The sequence below is a fragment of the Lithobates pipiens genome, unplaced genomic scaffold (genome assembly GCF_037356315.1).
Source record: "Lithobates pipiens isolate NorthernLeopardFrog02 unplaced genomic scaffold, aLitPip1_a1.2 Scaffold_18, whole genome shotgun sequence".
NCBI lineage: Eukaryota > Metazoa > Chordata > Amphibia > Anura > Ranidae > Lithobates > Lithobates pipiens.
The window spans coordinates 603,957,343-603,974,179 of NW_027507758.1; the positions used below are offsets into that span (position 1 = coordinate 603,957,343).

Genomic DNA, 16,837 nt, shown 5'->3' on the forward strand with positions numbered 1-16,837 from the left:
AACTGCTTTCACACTGATGATTACCCACACCGCGGGTGCAGCGTAGTGCACCTGTGTCTATCCTGTGGATTAACTGAACTTTGCCATAGACTCTCGGCTTATGGGCTCCGCTCTGCAGCCACTTTCTTCCTCTACCGCCAGCTTCATTCACAACACCGATGATGTGGTATGGCGGGTCGGCAACCTGCGATCTGGGCTTGCTAACCTGCCATTCCAGAGCAGGAGGTTGCGGGCCACATCAAATGGCTCCGCGGGCCACTGGTTGGCCACCCTTGATCTAAACTGTAATACATAGTTCAGGACCCTATCTCTACCCGACGCAACAGTTTATCTATGCAAGGATGAGAGGAGGCCATTTGTTGGAGAAAAAAAAATAAAAAATCAGTGCTGTGAATCTTGCTCAATTTTCTCTTTTACCGGAGATTTAGAAAAAGAGTGCAGCCATAAAGATACGGAGAAAAAAATGAAAGAGGAGAGATAAAAAAAAAAAAAAAAAAAAAGGAGGGAAATAAGTGGAAAAAATTGGGAGAAAAAGAATAAAAAAAAGGGGGGGCGAGAAGAGAATGGAAGGGGGAAAGGAGGCAAGAGATGGGGGGAGGAGAAGGAGGCAAGAGATGGGGGGGAGGAAAGGAGGGAAGAGATGGGGGGGAGGAAAGGAGGGAAGAGATGGGGGGGAGGAAAGGAGGGAAGAGATGGGGGGGAGGAAAGGAGGGAAGAGATGGGGGGAGGAAAGGAGGGAAGAGATGGGGGGGAGGAAAGGAGGGAAGAGATGGGGGGGGGGAAGGAGGGAAGAGATGGGGGGGGGGAAGGAGGGAAGAGATGTGGGGGGGGAAAGGAGGGAAGAGATGGGGGGGGGGGGGAAGGAGATGGAAGGGAAGGAGGGAAGAGATGGAAGGGAAGGAGGGAAGAGATGGAACGGAAGGAGGGAAGAGATGGAACGGAAGGAGGGAAGAGATGGAACGGAAGGAGGGAAGAGATGGAACGGAAAGAGGGAAGAGATGGAACGGAAGGAGGGAAGAGATGGAACGGAAGGAGGGAAGAGATGGAACGGAAAGAGGGAAGAGATGGAACGGAAAGAGGGAAGAGATGGAACGGAAAGAGGGAAGAGATGGAACGGAAAGAGGGAAGAGATGGAACGGAAGGAGGGAAGAGATGGAACGGAAGGAGGGAAGAGATGGAAGGGAAGGAGGGTAGAGATGGAAGGGAAGGAGGGAAGAGATGGAAGGGAAGGAGGGAAGAGATGGGGGAGGGGGTGGGTGGTGAGCAAGGGGATGGGGAATAAAAGGATGTGGAATCCCAGAATACCTGAAGGTTCTGGATTTCAGAGTACTCTTTACATTCAGAATGCATTTGTCTCAGTCAAGATGTTCTAGATGAACTCAGTTGACAGTGTCGTTTGCAAGGAGAGCTTGCCCCTCGTCAGAGAAGACAGATTCCACAGGGTCCAAGTTTTTGAATAACGGTCATGTTGGTGCCGGATGAAAGGACAAGGTCCTCCATTTTATTTATATCCTCTACCTTTCTAAACCAGAGACCAATAGTCGGTGGGTGCAGAGATTTCCAGTTGAGAGGGATGCGCGTTTTGGCAGCGCCAAACCCTCGTTTTTTTGGCTTTGCAGATTTGGTACAAAAAAAAAAAACTCTCCTACACATGACTGAGTCTTTTTAGGGCCCATTTACACCTCTGTGTTTTGTAGCCTGAAGCGCCAAAATGCTGGAGGAATAAAAATAAATAAATATCAATTCTCTATGGTGATGGTTCATATCGCCACTCCAAGTCACCTGAAAGTTCTGGAACTTTTTTTGTAGTCAAAATCGGGCAGATTGGTGCATTTTTGAAGCATTTCTGTTCCATAAAAAGGCATGAAAACACTTGATTTGAGCATTTCTAATGCAATAAATGAATTTAAATAAAAAATCCAAATGTTAACCGTAATATTAACCTCTAACCCTAACATTAAACCCTAAACCTAAACTTCTAACCCTAATATTAAACCCTAACCCCAATATTAACCTCTAACCCTAATCCTAAAACCTAATATTAACTCCTAACCCTAATAAATCCTAACATTGACCCCTAACTCTAACCCTAAACTTCTAACCTTAATATTAAACCCTAACATTAAATGAATTGTAAAGGCAGAACATACGAAAATAAGATAAAAAAAAAAAAACCTTCTGTGTGTAGCAGCCCCTTCAGCACCCCCCAATTACCTACCTGGGCCCCTTCTCTCTCCAGCGATGTCAACGATCCCCTCAGCCATCCAGGACACGCCTCCTGATTGGCCGAGACAGAGCAGCAGCGCCACTGGCTCCCACAGTTGTCAAAGTCAGTCAGCCAATAAGGGGATAGAGGGGGCTGGGCCAGGTCTGGGCTCCGTGTCTGAATGGATAGACAGAGCTCTGACTCAGCTTGGGTGCCCCCCTGTAGCAAACTGCTGGCTATGAGGGCACTCAAAGGAGGGAGGGGTCAGGAGCAGCAAAGAGGGACCCGAGAAGACGAGGATCCGGGCTGCTCTGTGCAAAACCAACTGCATAGAGGAGGGAAGTATAACATGTTTGCTATTTTAAAAAAAAAAAACAAGCATTTACAATCACTTCAACCCTTAATCCTAAATTTTAACCCATAAACCTAATATGAATATTATCCCCTAACTAATCCTAAACTCCTAGCCCTAATATTAACCCCTAAACCTTACCTCTAATATTAGCCTTAACTAATGACAAAATAAATAAACCCCTAACCTTTCTTCCCTCACCCTTACAAAAAAAAAATAATAATAATAATAATAATAAATAAAAGCAAATGAAAAAACTGAAAAACTTATCAAGAAATGATGAAACGGGTCATATTTTTCTCTACTGGCAAATTAAAAACGCCAAAGCTCAAAATTTCCTCAAAAACACTACAAAAACGCACATAAAAAAACCCTTGAAAAAAACAATTACAAACAAACACACTCAGGTGTGCATGCAGCCTCAGTGTAACCCGACATGCTGGATGACCCAATCCCTATTTGCACAATAAGCTTTCTCTCCTGCGCCAAGGTGTCACAGTGCCAATAACAACTACTTTGTAGACACGAAAACCTATAGCTCTGGTATATAAACCCACATATCTCCACGACCTGTAACAAATGCTGAATTGCAATAAGCGACAAAACTCTGACTTATGGTCCAATGTCATGGCTCCAATAACACGACAACACCACTAGGCAATTGTGTGACTATTTCTCCATATTGCCTCTATGATCACAGCCTCATCTAGCTTCAAAATGTTCAATGTTTGGTGTATTTTAAACCCATGCACAGAGCCTGGAGCAATAGCAGATCCACCTGACCGGTGTCATATAGTCAGAGCACGCAGCTGTTTAAAAAAAAAAAAAAAGAAAAAAAAAAAGAAAAACGAACAACACGTTGATACTTGGGAACAATGACACGCTGACACTTGGGGGTCCCAGAACAATGGCACGCTGACACTTGGGAAGGACTGAGAACAATGCAAATGACAGGTAATGGTTCCAGAATAATGACACCCTGACATTTGGGGGTCCCGGAACAATGACACCCTGACACTTGGGGGTCCCCCAACAATGATACGCTGACACTTGGGGGTCCCCCAACAATGATACGCTGACACTTGGGGGTCCCCCAACAATGATACGCTGACACTTGGGGGTCCCCCAACAATGATACGCTGACACTTGGGGGTCCCCCAACAATGACACGCTGAGAATAGAATACACAGAAAAAGTAGCTATGGTGGCACTACATTCTAGGATCAGAATTCCTGAAATAGAAATCAGGACAGATAGAATGGCACAATACACAGTTCTATATACCAGTAAATATGATGGTGTTCAGGCTGGACTTTCCCCAGAGCTCCATGAAATGCACCACATCCCCAAATCGCAGGGTGGGGTGCCCGGTGAACACTACACACGGCTGCTTGAAGTCATTGCTGAAGTCTCCATGGATGCTGGGGTAATGTTTTAATTTGTTAGTCTGGATTAGCTGATAGAAATAAACAAAAGAAGATATAATGGGTTAATCAAAGGAATCAGGCAACACCAAAGTATCAATCTGTGCACTCTGTTTAGATTGGGGTGGGAAGTGGGGGGGCCACATAGCTACCTTTGGCGCTAAAACACACAGGGCTCCTTGCACCTAGCTTCTTTTGTTGTAGGAAGCAGATGCTGCTTATTGCCCTTCATTGCTCCTGTCACTCAGTGTCCTTTGCTGTTAGGATGCAGGAAGCTCCTACTGCCTTGCATCTTTTGTTATTAGTAAAAGGCAGATCATGCCACTTAGTATCCTTCATCATTAGAATGCAGGCAGCCATTGCTTGTCTCCAAGATGTAAGCAGCTATTGCTGCTTAGAGTCCCCTTTGTCACTAGGATTCAGGTGGTTCCCTCCACCTCGCTTCTTCATCTAGGGATGCAGGTAACTCTTGTCACCGAACGGCCTACATCACTAGGACACAAGTGACTCCTACAGCATGCCATCTTTTGTTGCTAGGATGCAGGCGGATCCTGTTGACAAGTATCCTTTGTTACTAGGAGGCAGGCGGCTATTGCCCCTTAGAATCAATTGTCGCTAGGATGCTGCCTAGCCAATTTTGTTTCCAGGATGCAGGCTGCTCCTGTCGTTGAGTGTCCTTCATCGCTAAGATAAAAGCATCTATTACTGCCTAGCGTCACTAGGATACTGGCGGTTCCTCACACACAACTTGCTTTGTCGCTAGGAATCAGACACCACCTAGTGCTCTTCACTGCTAGAACACAAGATGCTCCTGGCACCAAGTGTCATTAGGAAGGGGGTGCAACATGCCGGTATTGAAGTGGTTACAGAAGGCAACTCCATACTTCATAGTATTTCAATAAAATGGAACTAAACCCTTCGATTTAATGGTCTCCCAAAACAGTTATATTCAAGGCATGACGTGAACAATGACTGTCACAGTTGCTTGTGCTTTCAGCTGAACGGTTAAGCCATCAGATGGCTTGTATTATAACTGATCACATATGCAGCACTATGGCAACTGCAAATCAAATATAGCCTAATATGGCGGCTTCCTGGGCTGTAAACTAGTATAGGAGAGTTTATTTCAACATTAATGGGCAGTTTGTTCCTCTCATTCTATCACACAACACCCTTATTTTCTCTTTTAAGTTGAAAACAGACAACTGTCATTTGACTGATGAAGTCACTTCTCGGGTAGAATGGATTTTCTTACCTCAGCATGAGGAAAAGGTGGCTCGGGTAAGTAGACTTTGTTCTGTTTGTTGTGACACAGCCTGGAGAATGATGTATAAAAAACAAAACAAAAAAAAAAACAGTGGGTAAATCCATTGATATCTTGTGCACAACTTTGGGCAACTCAAATAACCTATCCTACCCTATCACTACAATGCAGCCTATTACTCTGCCTACCCCTACTAAGGAACCCGTCACTCCACCTACTACTGTGGAGATTATTAATCTGCCTACCCCTACTATGAAGCCTATCACTCCATCTACCACTACTGTGGAGCCTACCACCCTACCTACTCCTACCATGGAGCCTATCACTTTGTCTACCACCACTATGGCCCCCATCAAGCTGCCTAACTCTACAAGGGAGCTGATCACCTTGCTTACCTTTAAAGTGATTGTCTCAGGTTTAAAAAACAACAATACAAAACAATAGTTATACCTACCTCATCTATGCAGTTGGTTGCACAGGGCAGCCCAGATCCTCCTCTTCTCAGGTGCCTCTTTGCTGCTCCTGGCCCTTCCCTCCTGTCGAGTGCTCCAACAGCAAGTAGCTTGCTATGGGGGCACCCAAGCCAAGCTGCAGCTCCATGTGTCCATTCACACACAGAGCTGCCGTTCGGCCCTGCCCCCTCTCCCCTAAATGGCTAACTGACTGATTGACAGCCGCGTAAGCCAATGGCGCTGCTGTTATGTCTCGGCCAATCAGGAGGGAGAGTCCTGGATAGCCGACGGATTAGTGGACATTGCTGGACAGAGATGGGGCTCAGGTAAGTTTTTTTTTTTGGGGGGGGGGGGGGGGGCTGCACACAAAAGGCTTTTTTATCTTAAAGCATAGAAAGCATTAAGATAAAAAACCTTCTACCATTAAAACGCCTTTAATATAAAGCCTACCATAGAAACGTGACTGCAGAAAAAGACTGAACAGTCCATCAAGTCTGTCAATTTTTTTTTATTTTTGTGTATTTTTTGTTACCTTTTTAGTCTCAGTATAGATCTATGTTTGTACCAAGCAACCCTATTTACCTCCTTGATATATTCAATCGTCTACCCTTTCCCTTCTTTCCTCCAAACTGTACATATTAAGTTCCTGAAGTCGCTCTCAAATATATTTTCTCCCCCAGACCTTTCACCATTTGTGTTACCCATCTCTGGGTGTGTTACCCATCTCTGGTCTCCTACCTTATCAATATCTTTCCGTGAGGTCTCCAGAACTGGACACAGTATTCTAAATGAGGTCTCACTTAAAGAGGAAGTAAACCCTGATGAGTTTACTTCCTCTTTCATTCCCTGCAAAGGTAAAGTATAATGGACTACTATGCATCGCATAGTAATCCATTATGTGTCACTTACGTAGACAGCGGTGCCTGTCTTTCGGTAAATATCTCCTAAACCGTGTAGGTTTAGCAGATATTTCTTGGACCTACAGGTAAGCCTTAAGCTTACCTGTAGGTCAAAGTGTGTTGTAAGGGTTTACAACCACTTTAAGATCTATATAGATGAATCAGGAACACCTTCCCCTCCTGCTGGCGATCCTCTAGTGATATAAAGATCTATATAAGGAAATCAGGACCTCCTTCCTCCTGCTGGTGATCCCTCTAGTAAAGCATCCTAGCATTCCATTAGCTTTCTCCACTGCATGTTCACACTTTTTGCTATCTAAAATAAGTACCCCCAAATCTTTTTTCCTCTGTAGTGCTGACCAACACTATACCACCTACCACTCCGCCTACTTTTGCTATGGACCATATCACTCCGCCTACCTCTTCCACGGAGCCCATCGCTCCGCCTACCTCTTCCACGGAGCCCATCGCTCCGCCTACCTCTTCCACGGAGCCTATCGCTCCGCCTACCTCTTCCACGGAGCCTATCGCTCCGCCTACCTCTTCCACGGAGCCTATCGCTCCGCCTACCTCTTCCACAGAGCCTATCGCTCCGCCTACCTCTTCCACAGAGCCTATCGCTCCGCCTACCTCTTCCATGGAGCCTATCACTCCACCTACCTCTTCTATTTAGCCTATCACTCTGCCTCCCTCTTTCATGGAGCCTATTGCTCCACCTACCTCTTCCATTGAGCCTATCACTCTGCCTACCTCTTCTATGGAGCCCATTACTCTTCCTACCTCTTTTATGGAGCCTATTACTCTGCCTATCTCTTCTATGGAGCCTATAACTCTAACTAACTCTTCTATCGAGCCCATCACTCTGCCTACCTATTCTATGAAACCTATCACTCTATCTTCTCCTACTATAAAGCCTATCACTCCACCTATCACTACTTCGAAGCCTATCACTCTACCTAACACTACCATGGAGCCTATCACTGTATCTATCCCTACATTGGTACACAAATAAGATATACCTGTGCTTAAATCCCAATAGCTCAGAAGGTATTGGCTCATCCAGAATTTTTACACCTACTATGGAGCCTATGACACCCCTTTAGTACCTGATGGATTATATACCGTATATGTATAAGCTACTGTTATTTGAGCACAGCAAAATCTTATTTCTATTGGATAGTCCAGGTCAGTGACCAGATCTGAATGTATGTGAATTAAAAATTCTTGTTTTTGTGCAAAGTTTTCAAGAAAGTGTGTATAGCAGTGTGCACAGGGTTAATTTAGAATTTTTACACCTACTTTGGAACCCACCACTCTACCTACCATTACTACAGAGCCTATCACTCTTATCTACACACTGCTTAACCTGGAACCTGACACCCGGCCTACATTATGGAGCCCATCACTGGTTTAGTCAGTTTCAATTTTACTTTCCTCAACCACCACAGCCCATCTCTCGGCTTTGAAGATGACATCATCTTTTTGTGTTACAAATCCATATCAGAGTCACTGGACCCTCTTGGTAAAACTTTACTCCTCTAGATAAACCCTCCCTGACTATGGGAATGCGATTCCCTGCTCCTGTGTCCCCTGGGTGAGACCCATAACTATTTTTTGCCCATTTAGCAGATATAGTGTCAAACCGTGACCTATGACTGACTGTTTAACCTGTCCACCTCTGCCCCATAGAGGCATTGCCTCCTCTACTGTTCCCAGACAGCACAGTGTTGTCCGGGAAGAGTGTTGTCACGGTCCCTACCGTGCCATGCAGACAGCCAGGCGTGGTCACACCCCAAGTGGCTCAAAGAGGTATTGAAACTATGACTGCATGTTGAGTGCTCCTGTTACCTTGCCTCTGAGCCAAACCTCAGTTACTTTCAGCCTGCTTTCCAGCTTTGCACAGTTCTGCATAAAATACTAGGACCATACTCTGGATCTTGTTGCAATTAGTGCCTTTCACTCTTGGTTCAGCTGAGGCAGTTTATCCAATCAGCTGGGTATAAAGCATTGCCTCACTCTAAGGGCTTTGTCAGTTCATTGTCTCTTGTCTCTATCGTTGCCAAAGGTTCCTGTGTTCAAGTTACAGTGTTCCAAGACTGACCCCGGCTTCTGACCCTGGCTTGTATATCGTTTATTCTGACTAGAATCACTGATTACAGCTTTACCTGGACAATCCTTGGGCAAATTCCTGTCAAGCCCCCGTGCACAGATTCACAGCCCAGGTAGCTCATCTCTTTGTTACCGTGGGCTGTGTATATTTGCAAGGGTGAGCCTACATCTCTGCGCCATGGACTCCAACCTAGGTAAGCCCTCACAAGTGTAGCTAATACCGCAGCGGTAGATTAGAAAACTCTCCAGCCCACATCTTGCCTGTTCAATCCAGGTTTTCTGTAGCTCCGTCCAATGCATTTTGTCACATGTTGCGTCATCAGGGGCACATTTGAAACACATTTAATCCCAGAGGAAGTGTGAATTTCAGTTCACCCATTTCCTGCCCTATTTGCAGGGAAAGTGATACAGGCACCCTTTAGATGTGCATGTCGCAGGGAGGGAGCTGGCTACCGGATGGCATAGACTTTAGCTATGCCGTCTACCTATCAGTTGCATGGTTACATCAGAACTGCTTCTGAAAAAGGAATTAAGCAACTGATCAGCACTAAGGATGGGCTCAGGCCTGTTCGCAGCTCCATGTGCCCGCACCGACCAGGAAGCTTACACTGCACGGCGCTAATCAAAGGCAGGGAGACATTTCTTGATCTGCGGCTGCACAGATCGGGAAATGTCTCACTGCCTGTGATTACCACCTTGCATTGTAAGCTTCTTGGCGGGCACGGGCACATGGAGCTGCGAACACGCCTGAGCTCATCCTGAACCAGCACAGCTTTACAAGTCTGTACCATCCAGTGGCCAGCAGGAAGAAACATGCTTGTCTAAAGGGTTGCCAGCGATGCAGTCTTTTACCCATGCTCATCACTTACTCTCTCTGTATGCTCCCATTCAGATGCACTGCGAGTAAAGGGCGATATTTAAAAAGCAAAATGAATTGTAGACACAAGCATAAGAGAAATGAATGCAGATGGGGATCTCTAGATTGTCTCGAAGATGTTTATGTGGACTAAGCTTACACAGAATTTTAAAGGAAACATGATAAAAACAATTGAGATATAAAACTTGAAGCATATACATGTATATATTTTTTTTTACTCAAGTTATGCTTTAAAAAATTACGGTATAACCATATCATGTAATCTACCACTCTGCAAAGATCTGTGAGAACTCCAGGGAACTGTTGGCCACCGGAGAGATGAAGTACAGGGGGACGTTGGAAAGGCCGGCAGAATCGATATACTGATATAAGCACTCCAGCAGGTCATAGATAACACCGGAGGGGTAACAAGGCACTAGCACATTGCCACCATTACGTATGGTCATTGCTATAGCAGAATAAAAAGATAAAAAGATATATATTTTAGAAATAAAATGAAGGTGGATAGAACGTAAACAATTAAAGTGGACCTCTAGACAAAATAAAAAATATACATACAGTATCTCACGAAAGTGAGTACACCCATCACATTTTTGTAAATATTTTATTCTATCTTTTCATGTAACACTGAAGAAATTACACTTGGCTACAATGTAAAGTAGTGAGTGTACAGCTTGTATAACAGCTAATTTGCATATTATCCACCCTACCAGCCTCAGAAGCAATAAAAAGAGACTGGTAATTGGTTACAGTGAAGATATCCTAAATTAGTTACGGTAGTAAAAAACATATACCAAAAAGATTTTTTAAGACTATATATATTTTTTTGGGGTACAATTACAAGAAACAAAACCCGACCACTTACCAAGATTGCTGCAGAACTCGCCCACCATGCCGTCTGGATTGGCGGTGGGTATCTGGGTGAGACCGGTCAAAATCAGAACGTCACTATTCTTAAGAGCGGCTTGATCCATCGCCTGAAAGAGAAGATTTGAGCTCAAGCTCTTCGCATGTATCCCAAGGCTGGCAACTCATTGCAAACGAATGATCTGGAAATCTTGAAGTATGTGGTCATTTATTTAATGCCAGTTCACAACACATGCAGTCCGGTGCGTTCTTTTTCTGCATCAAAAACGCATGGAAAGAAGGTTATACGCTTTTCAATGGCATAGTTCACACCAGTGCAAAGTAGAACATGCTGTATTTTTTTCCTGCACTGGAACGCTGTAAAACACATTATAAATGCATTGGAAGGCACCGGAACGCACTTTAACACACTGGAATATACATGTCCTTATTTAAGGTTAAAAAAAAAATCAAAAAAAAGGAGGGGGGGGGGGCGTGTCCTGACCATGGAGGAGTGAGGACGTGCTTCACCTCAGCTCCGCTCCATCACCGCTTACATTAGCTACCCTCAGCGGGGAAAATCGATCTACACCACAGGGCTCCATGTCCCAACGCTCCCGGCAGTCTTCCCGACCGCCGCAGGGTAATAAAAAGCGGCAGGGACAGCTGGATCAGTTCTTCCCGGGCCCCCACGGACAGGGCCGCGACGGATCCAATATGGCGCCGACCGGGAAGCCTCAGAAAGCTGGGAAATCCTCACAGCCTGCTACAGCGGCGCCTCTTCAGCAGACCGGACCATCTCCCCTGGCCTCTCCGGTACCCTCACCGGGATCGGTAAGCGATTCGCCCCCCCCTGCCTCCCCCGGGTCCCTGGATGGCCGCTCAGAGGTCTCAGACCTCATGGGAGATGATGCAATCCGCCGCCATATTATGTCTCTCCCCACCAGAGAAGACCTGGAGAGGTTCACTAGCAGAGTGGAGAAAGCCTTCACAGCTGATATTGCCCAACTTAAAGCTGATACCACACCTGGGTCACCGGGTGGAGGCCCTGGAAGAGAAGCTAGAGGAGACTCTCCCCGCCATTGCCCTGCTGCAATCTAGGTGCCAAACACAGGACCATCAGCTTGATGTACTGCTGGGGCAATTAGATGATGTTGAGAACTGCAGCAGGAGGGCCAATATCAGGATTAGAGGACTCCCAGAGGCTACTGGACCCAGGGACATTGTCCCCACTCTGACAGATATCTTTAGAGACATATTGGGTCTCCCAGCCACTGCTCCTATTGAAATAGACCATGCCCACAGAGCACTGCGCCCCCCGTCTCAAGACGCTGACAATTCCAGGGACATAATCTGTAAACTTCACAAATACACTATCAAAGAACGGATTATGCAAAAAGTGCGGGGTAAGCCCTTTTATGATTTTGATGGTGCTCAACTGACTTTCTATCAGGATCTCTCGAGGCGCACCCTTATGCAGCGGAGAGCCCTCCGTCCGCTCCTTTCTGTGCTCCAGGCCGCAGGACTGGCCTACCGCTGGGGCTTCCCCTTCTCTCTGCATGTACTCAAAGATGGCAAGCAAGTGACCCTGCGCACTAAGGACGATCTTCCACACTTTCTATCCTCTCTGGGGCTGGAGCCTGTGGACTTTCCGGATTGGAGAGGACCTCCGAGCGACTTGCTTGCCCCCCCCCTTCCCCCGAGATGGTCTACAGTCACACGCAAGCACCGGAGGAGGGACAGGCACAGTTCGACCCCGGACCCTTCAGTGGTTCCTTCTACCACCTGAGACTGATGCCGAGCCTGGGCTGTGTAAGGGACAGCTGATTGCTGACTTTCTCTGATGTGATTGATGGTGTCTGGGCCCCCCCACAGGACTTGCGAGTTTGCGGTTTCGACCCTGAGCCCCCCCTTGGGTGCTCCGGGGAACAGGCTGTGCCCTTTGAGGCTGCAGACTCTGGCTGCCGTGGCGGCAAGAATTTCTGGTGACTTGTCTCCAGCCTTAGATACTGTTCGACTATCAGACTGGGCCTACATGGCGGAGACTGTTTGCACTCCCGATATAGGAGGGTGATCTGCCACGGCGCCCCCCTTTTTTCCCTTTCCCTTTTTGTGGGGCACTAGGGGAGGGGGGGGGGGTTGTTTTTCCCCTTTTTTTTTCTTGCCTATGCAGCTACCTTTGTGATCCCCCCCTCCACGGACTGAAGTTTGTTGTGACTCCACCACGGTGGTGGGGCCCCTGCCAGGGACCGGCCAGACCCCACGTCCATGAACGCAATCAGTCTACACTGTTTTTTTTCTTTTTTATTGTTTATTTTTTTATTTTTTTGTCTGCTTTTTTTGGATCGGATTTTCCCCCGGATTGAGGCTATACTGCTTCCGGATGTGGTGGGCGGGGCGGGGGCCTTCTCTTTCCCCCCTTGTTTTGGTCCACGTTCCCCACATAGGCCACCCATCCATGGGTTTAGTTCCCTATTGGGACTTTAGGAGGTGGCTGGGAACCCCCCCGGTGGGTCGGGTGGGTCCCATCCTCCACCAAGCCGCTGCATTGTACAACTTTGATGTAGCTATGTTGTTTTTATGTTTTTGGTGTTTCTGTACTAACTCCTTGTGTTCTTTCTCTCCCTATCTCTCTCCTCTTCTTCTCCCCCCCTTTTTATCCCCCCCCCTTCCTAGGAGCCTGCCATTGGCACGGTCCCTGCACCAGGTGAGTTGGGACGTTCGCTCAGTCCTCCACCTCCAACTCTCCCATGTCTACACTCCAGGTAATTTCCTACAATGTACGGGGTCTCTGCTCTTCGGGGAAAAGGAACAAATTGTGGTGGGAACTTAAAAAGTTGAAGGCCCAAGTGGTCTTTCTACAGGAAACGCATTTTACCAGCCACTCCCTACCCAGGTTGCCCACCCACATGTTCAATCAATGGTTTCACAGTACATCTCCTAAGGCCAAATCCAGAGGGACTGCCATAGCGTTCCATAAGACGTGCCCTTTTCAGCCAATAGATAGCAAAATTGACCCCCAGGGCCGATTTGTTTTCCTAAAGGGCACCATAGCTGGGAGCATGTACACATTCGCCTCCCTTTACGCCCCCAACTCTGATCAGCTTACCTTCTTAGACAACACCCTTGACCTATTGTCAGATTTTAAAGCCGGGTATTTGATTTTAGGCGGGGACTTTAATGTCTGCCCGGACCTGCTGCTCGACACTTCGAGCACCCGACCCTCACACTCCCATGCTTTTTTCAAACACTTTCGCAAATCACTGCAGGCACACCTTTTACTTGATACCTGGAGGATTCTACATCCTTCCGGACAGTACTTTACTTATTACTCGACCGTCCATGACGTGTACACGTGCATAGACCATGTCTACGTTGACCGTCCCACGCTTGAGCTTCTGCAGACGGCATCCATTGGCAGCATCACCTTATCGGACCATGCTCCGGTTGGAGTGACCATTCAGCTACCCTCTAGTCCCCATAGGGCCTGGACGTGGAGACTGAACGAAAATCTCCTGGATGACTCTGCGGCGGTTGCCAAGGTGTCGGAGACCATCTCCCACTATTTTAGGGAGAACGCCTCGGATGAACTAAGTGCGGGTGTGCTTTGGGAAGGGCACAAAGCCGTGATTAGAGGTGAACTCATATCAATAGGCTCCCAAATCAAGAAAATGCGCCAAGTGGATTTCAACAGGGTTCTGACCGCCTTACAAGCAGCAGAACTCTCCCATAAGCAGGGGGGAGGCCCAGCGGCTAAGCAGAAGCTTTTTGAGTTGCGTGACCTGTTTTTACGTTTATTAGATCGCCACACGAGTAGACAGGCCAGGCATCTTTCACACAGATACTATGAACATGTTAACAAATGCGGTCGTATGCTGGCTAGGGCCCTCCGCAAGAAACATGACCAAGCCTACGTACAGAAGCTTCGTTCCCCCTCAGGTGACATTTCGGTCCAATCCAACAAGATTGCTTCAGGGTTTCAGGAATTTTACGCCCAACTTTATAACCTCTCCCCGGCCTCGCCCTTAAGCGCTCAGCCTCCCAAGTCTGCTGCCATTCAAGAATATCTAGCGTCGGCGGGAGCCCCTACACTTACCGCGGAACAATGCGTCGACTTGGAGCGGCAAATTTCGCCGGAGGAAATTGCGCTAACGGTGAAGTCCCTGCCCAAGGGCAAGAGCCCGGGACCAGATGGTTTTTCTGGTACCTACTACAAGATTTTCCTGCCCCTCTTAATGCCACATATGTGTACCTATTTTAATTCAGTCGCGGAGGGGAATTGTATCCCAACCGAAGCACTGTTGGCACACATTACGGTGCTGCCAAAAGAGGGCAAGGATCCTACCGTCCCCCAGAGCTACCGCCCGATATCCCTCCTTAACGTCGATATTAAAATCCTAGCAAAAGTCCTGGCAAACAGACTTGGGAGTCTTCTGCCCCAAATTATCCACCCAGACCAAACAGGGTTTATTCGTGGCAGGGAAGCGAGAGAGAACTCCATCAGGGCAATTCAACTCATTCACTGGGCACGTAACAGTCCCAATCCTAAACCCTGCATCGTCCTTTCGACGGACGGCGAAAAGGCGTTTGACCGCGTCGACTGGGGGTACTTACGGGTGGTACTGGAAGCTCAGGGGTTAGGGACGCGTATGCTGTCCTCGATTATGGCCCTGTACTCCACTCCGTGTGCACAGGTGAAGGTGAATGGGGTGCTTTCCTCCCGGTTCCCGATTCGAAACGGCACGAGACAGGGGTGCCCGCTGTCTCCCCTCCTTTTTGCCTTGGTCCTAGAACCACTGCTCTGTATGGTGAGGGCGAACGCAGACATTAGGGGCCTGAAGGTTGGGATGACGGAGCACAAGCTGTCGGCGTATGCGGACGATGTGCTCTTCTATCTCTCTGAACCCCTGATCTCGTTGCCGGTTCTGTTGAAGGAGCTGAGGACTTATGGTGAGTTATCCAATTTCAAGATAAACCTTTCCAAGTCGGAGATTTTACCTATTCACCTTGCCCCGTCTCAAGCGGAGCATTTGAAATTAGCATTCCCCTTTACCTGGGCCACGTCTTCTATTAAAGTACCTGGGCATTCAGTTGACAAACCGCTTTGATGCCTTATATGCCACCAATTTCCCCCCCTTATTACATACGGTCAAGGCGGATTTGTTGCAGTGAACCAAAACCGCTTTTACGTGGTTAGGCTGCATTAATATTATTAAAATTAATATCCTGCCCCGAGTACTATTTTTTCTACAAATGATACCCATCTCCCTCCCTAAATTGTTTTTTACCCAACTGAATAGCATTCTGTCGGCATTTGTGTGGAACACAAAGAAACCTAGAATAGCCATGACCTTGCTGAAGCGTTCGAAGCTGGCGGGAGGTTTGGGGGTTCCAGATATCCAGAGGTACCACAGGGCTATTGTCCTACAGAGGATACTTAATTGGAAATTTCATACTAAGTCAAAAATGTGGGTCTCTCTGGAAAAATGGCTGGCTGGGAGAGACTTGGCGTATGAACCCTGGTTGTCCCCGGAACATAGGGGGCTGTCGGAAGATGTCTCCCCTCTAAGGCCGCGTACACACGGGCGGACTGTTCGCCCAACTTAGTTTGTCAAACAATCCGACAAACAGTCCGCTCAAAATTTGCATGAGCGGACTTGACCACACACGATGAACAAACAGTCCGCTGAAAGCGTGCGCGATGACGTGAACGGCACGTACGACGGGACTAGAAAAACGACGTCCTATACACTGCAATGCAACCTTCGTCGTGTAAATTCTTTCTGAGCATGCGCGAGACTTAGTTTGTCGAACAAGCCTACACACGAGCGGACTGTCCGCTCAAACCAAGTTTCAGCGGACTGTCTTACGGGAATTCCGAAAAACTTTGTTCGTCAGACTGTCCGCTGAAACTGTCCGCTGAAGCCCACACACGAGCGGACTGTCCGCTGAAACACTGTTCAGCGGACAAAGTTGGGCGAACAGTCCGCCCGTGTGTACGCGGCCTAACTGTACAATCTCTTTTAATATGGGATAAAATGAACAAGACGCTGGGTCTGTCCCCCCCTGTTTCGCCGCTTGCCCCGTTGGGGGGGTTCCTGTGGTTGCCGCCGGGGGAACGGAGGGCCTTTTTTGGCCCCTGGGCAGCCGACGGGAATGCCCGTTGTGGACAGTTTCTCAGCGGAGGCCAAATGGTCAGCTACGAATCCCTGCAGACCGGGCACGCGCAGACAGCCATGAACTTTTGGCGATACAGGCAATTGCACCACTTTTTTGAAGTCCATGGCCACTCAATCAGGGATGAAGCGCTCCTTACACCTTTTGAACGTCTTTTTGTTGAAGACGAACCCACTCCCCACATGATCTCAGAATTATATCGCTTGCTTGGCGCTGTTACCGAGGTCGCTA

The 16,837-nt window shown here is 47.6% G+C and overlaps 1 protein-coding gene across 1 annotated transcript in view; it reads right to left on the bottom strand.

Moving 5' to 3' along the window:
* Positions 1–16,837, bottom strand: part of INTS9 (integrator complex subunit 9) — a 154,558-nt gene that overhangs the window by 71,252 nt on the left and 66,469 nt on the right. The window contains exons 9-12 of the mRNA XM_077489259.1: positions 10,449–10,560; positions 9,851–10,031; positions 5,238–5,298; positions 3,843–4,014 (exon numbers count right to left, since the gene is read on the bottom strand). Coding sequence (XP_077345385.1) covers positions 3,843–4,014; positions 5,238–5,298; positions 9,851–10,031; positions 10,449–10,560 — 526 coding nt within the window. The remainder of the gene's footprint in view (positions 1–3,842; positions 4,015–5,237; positions 5,299–9,850; positions 10,032–10,448; positions 10,561–16,837) is intronic.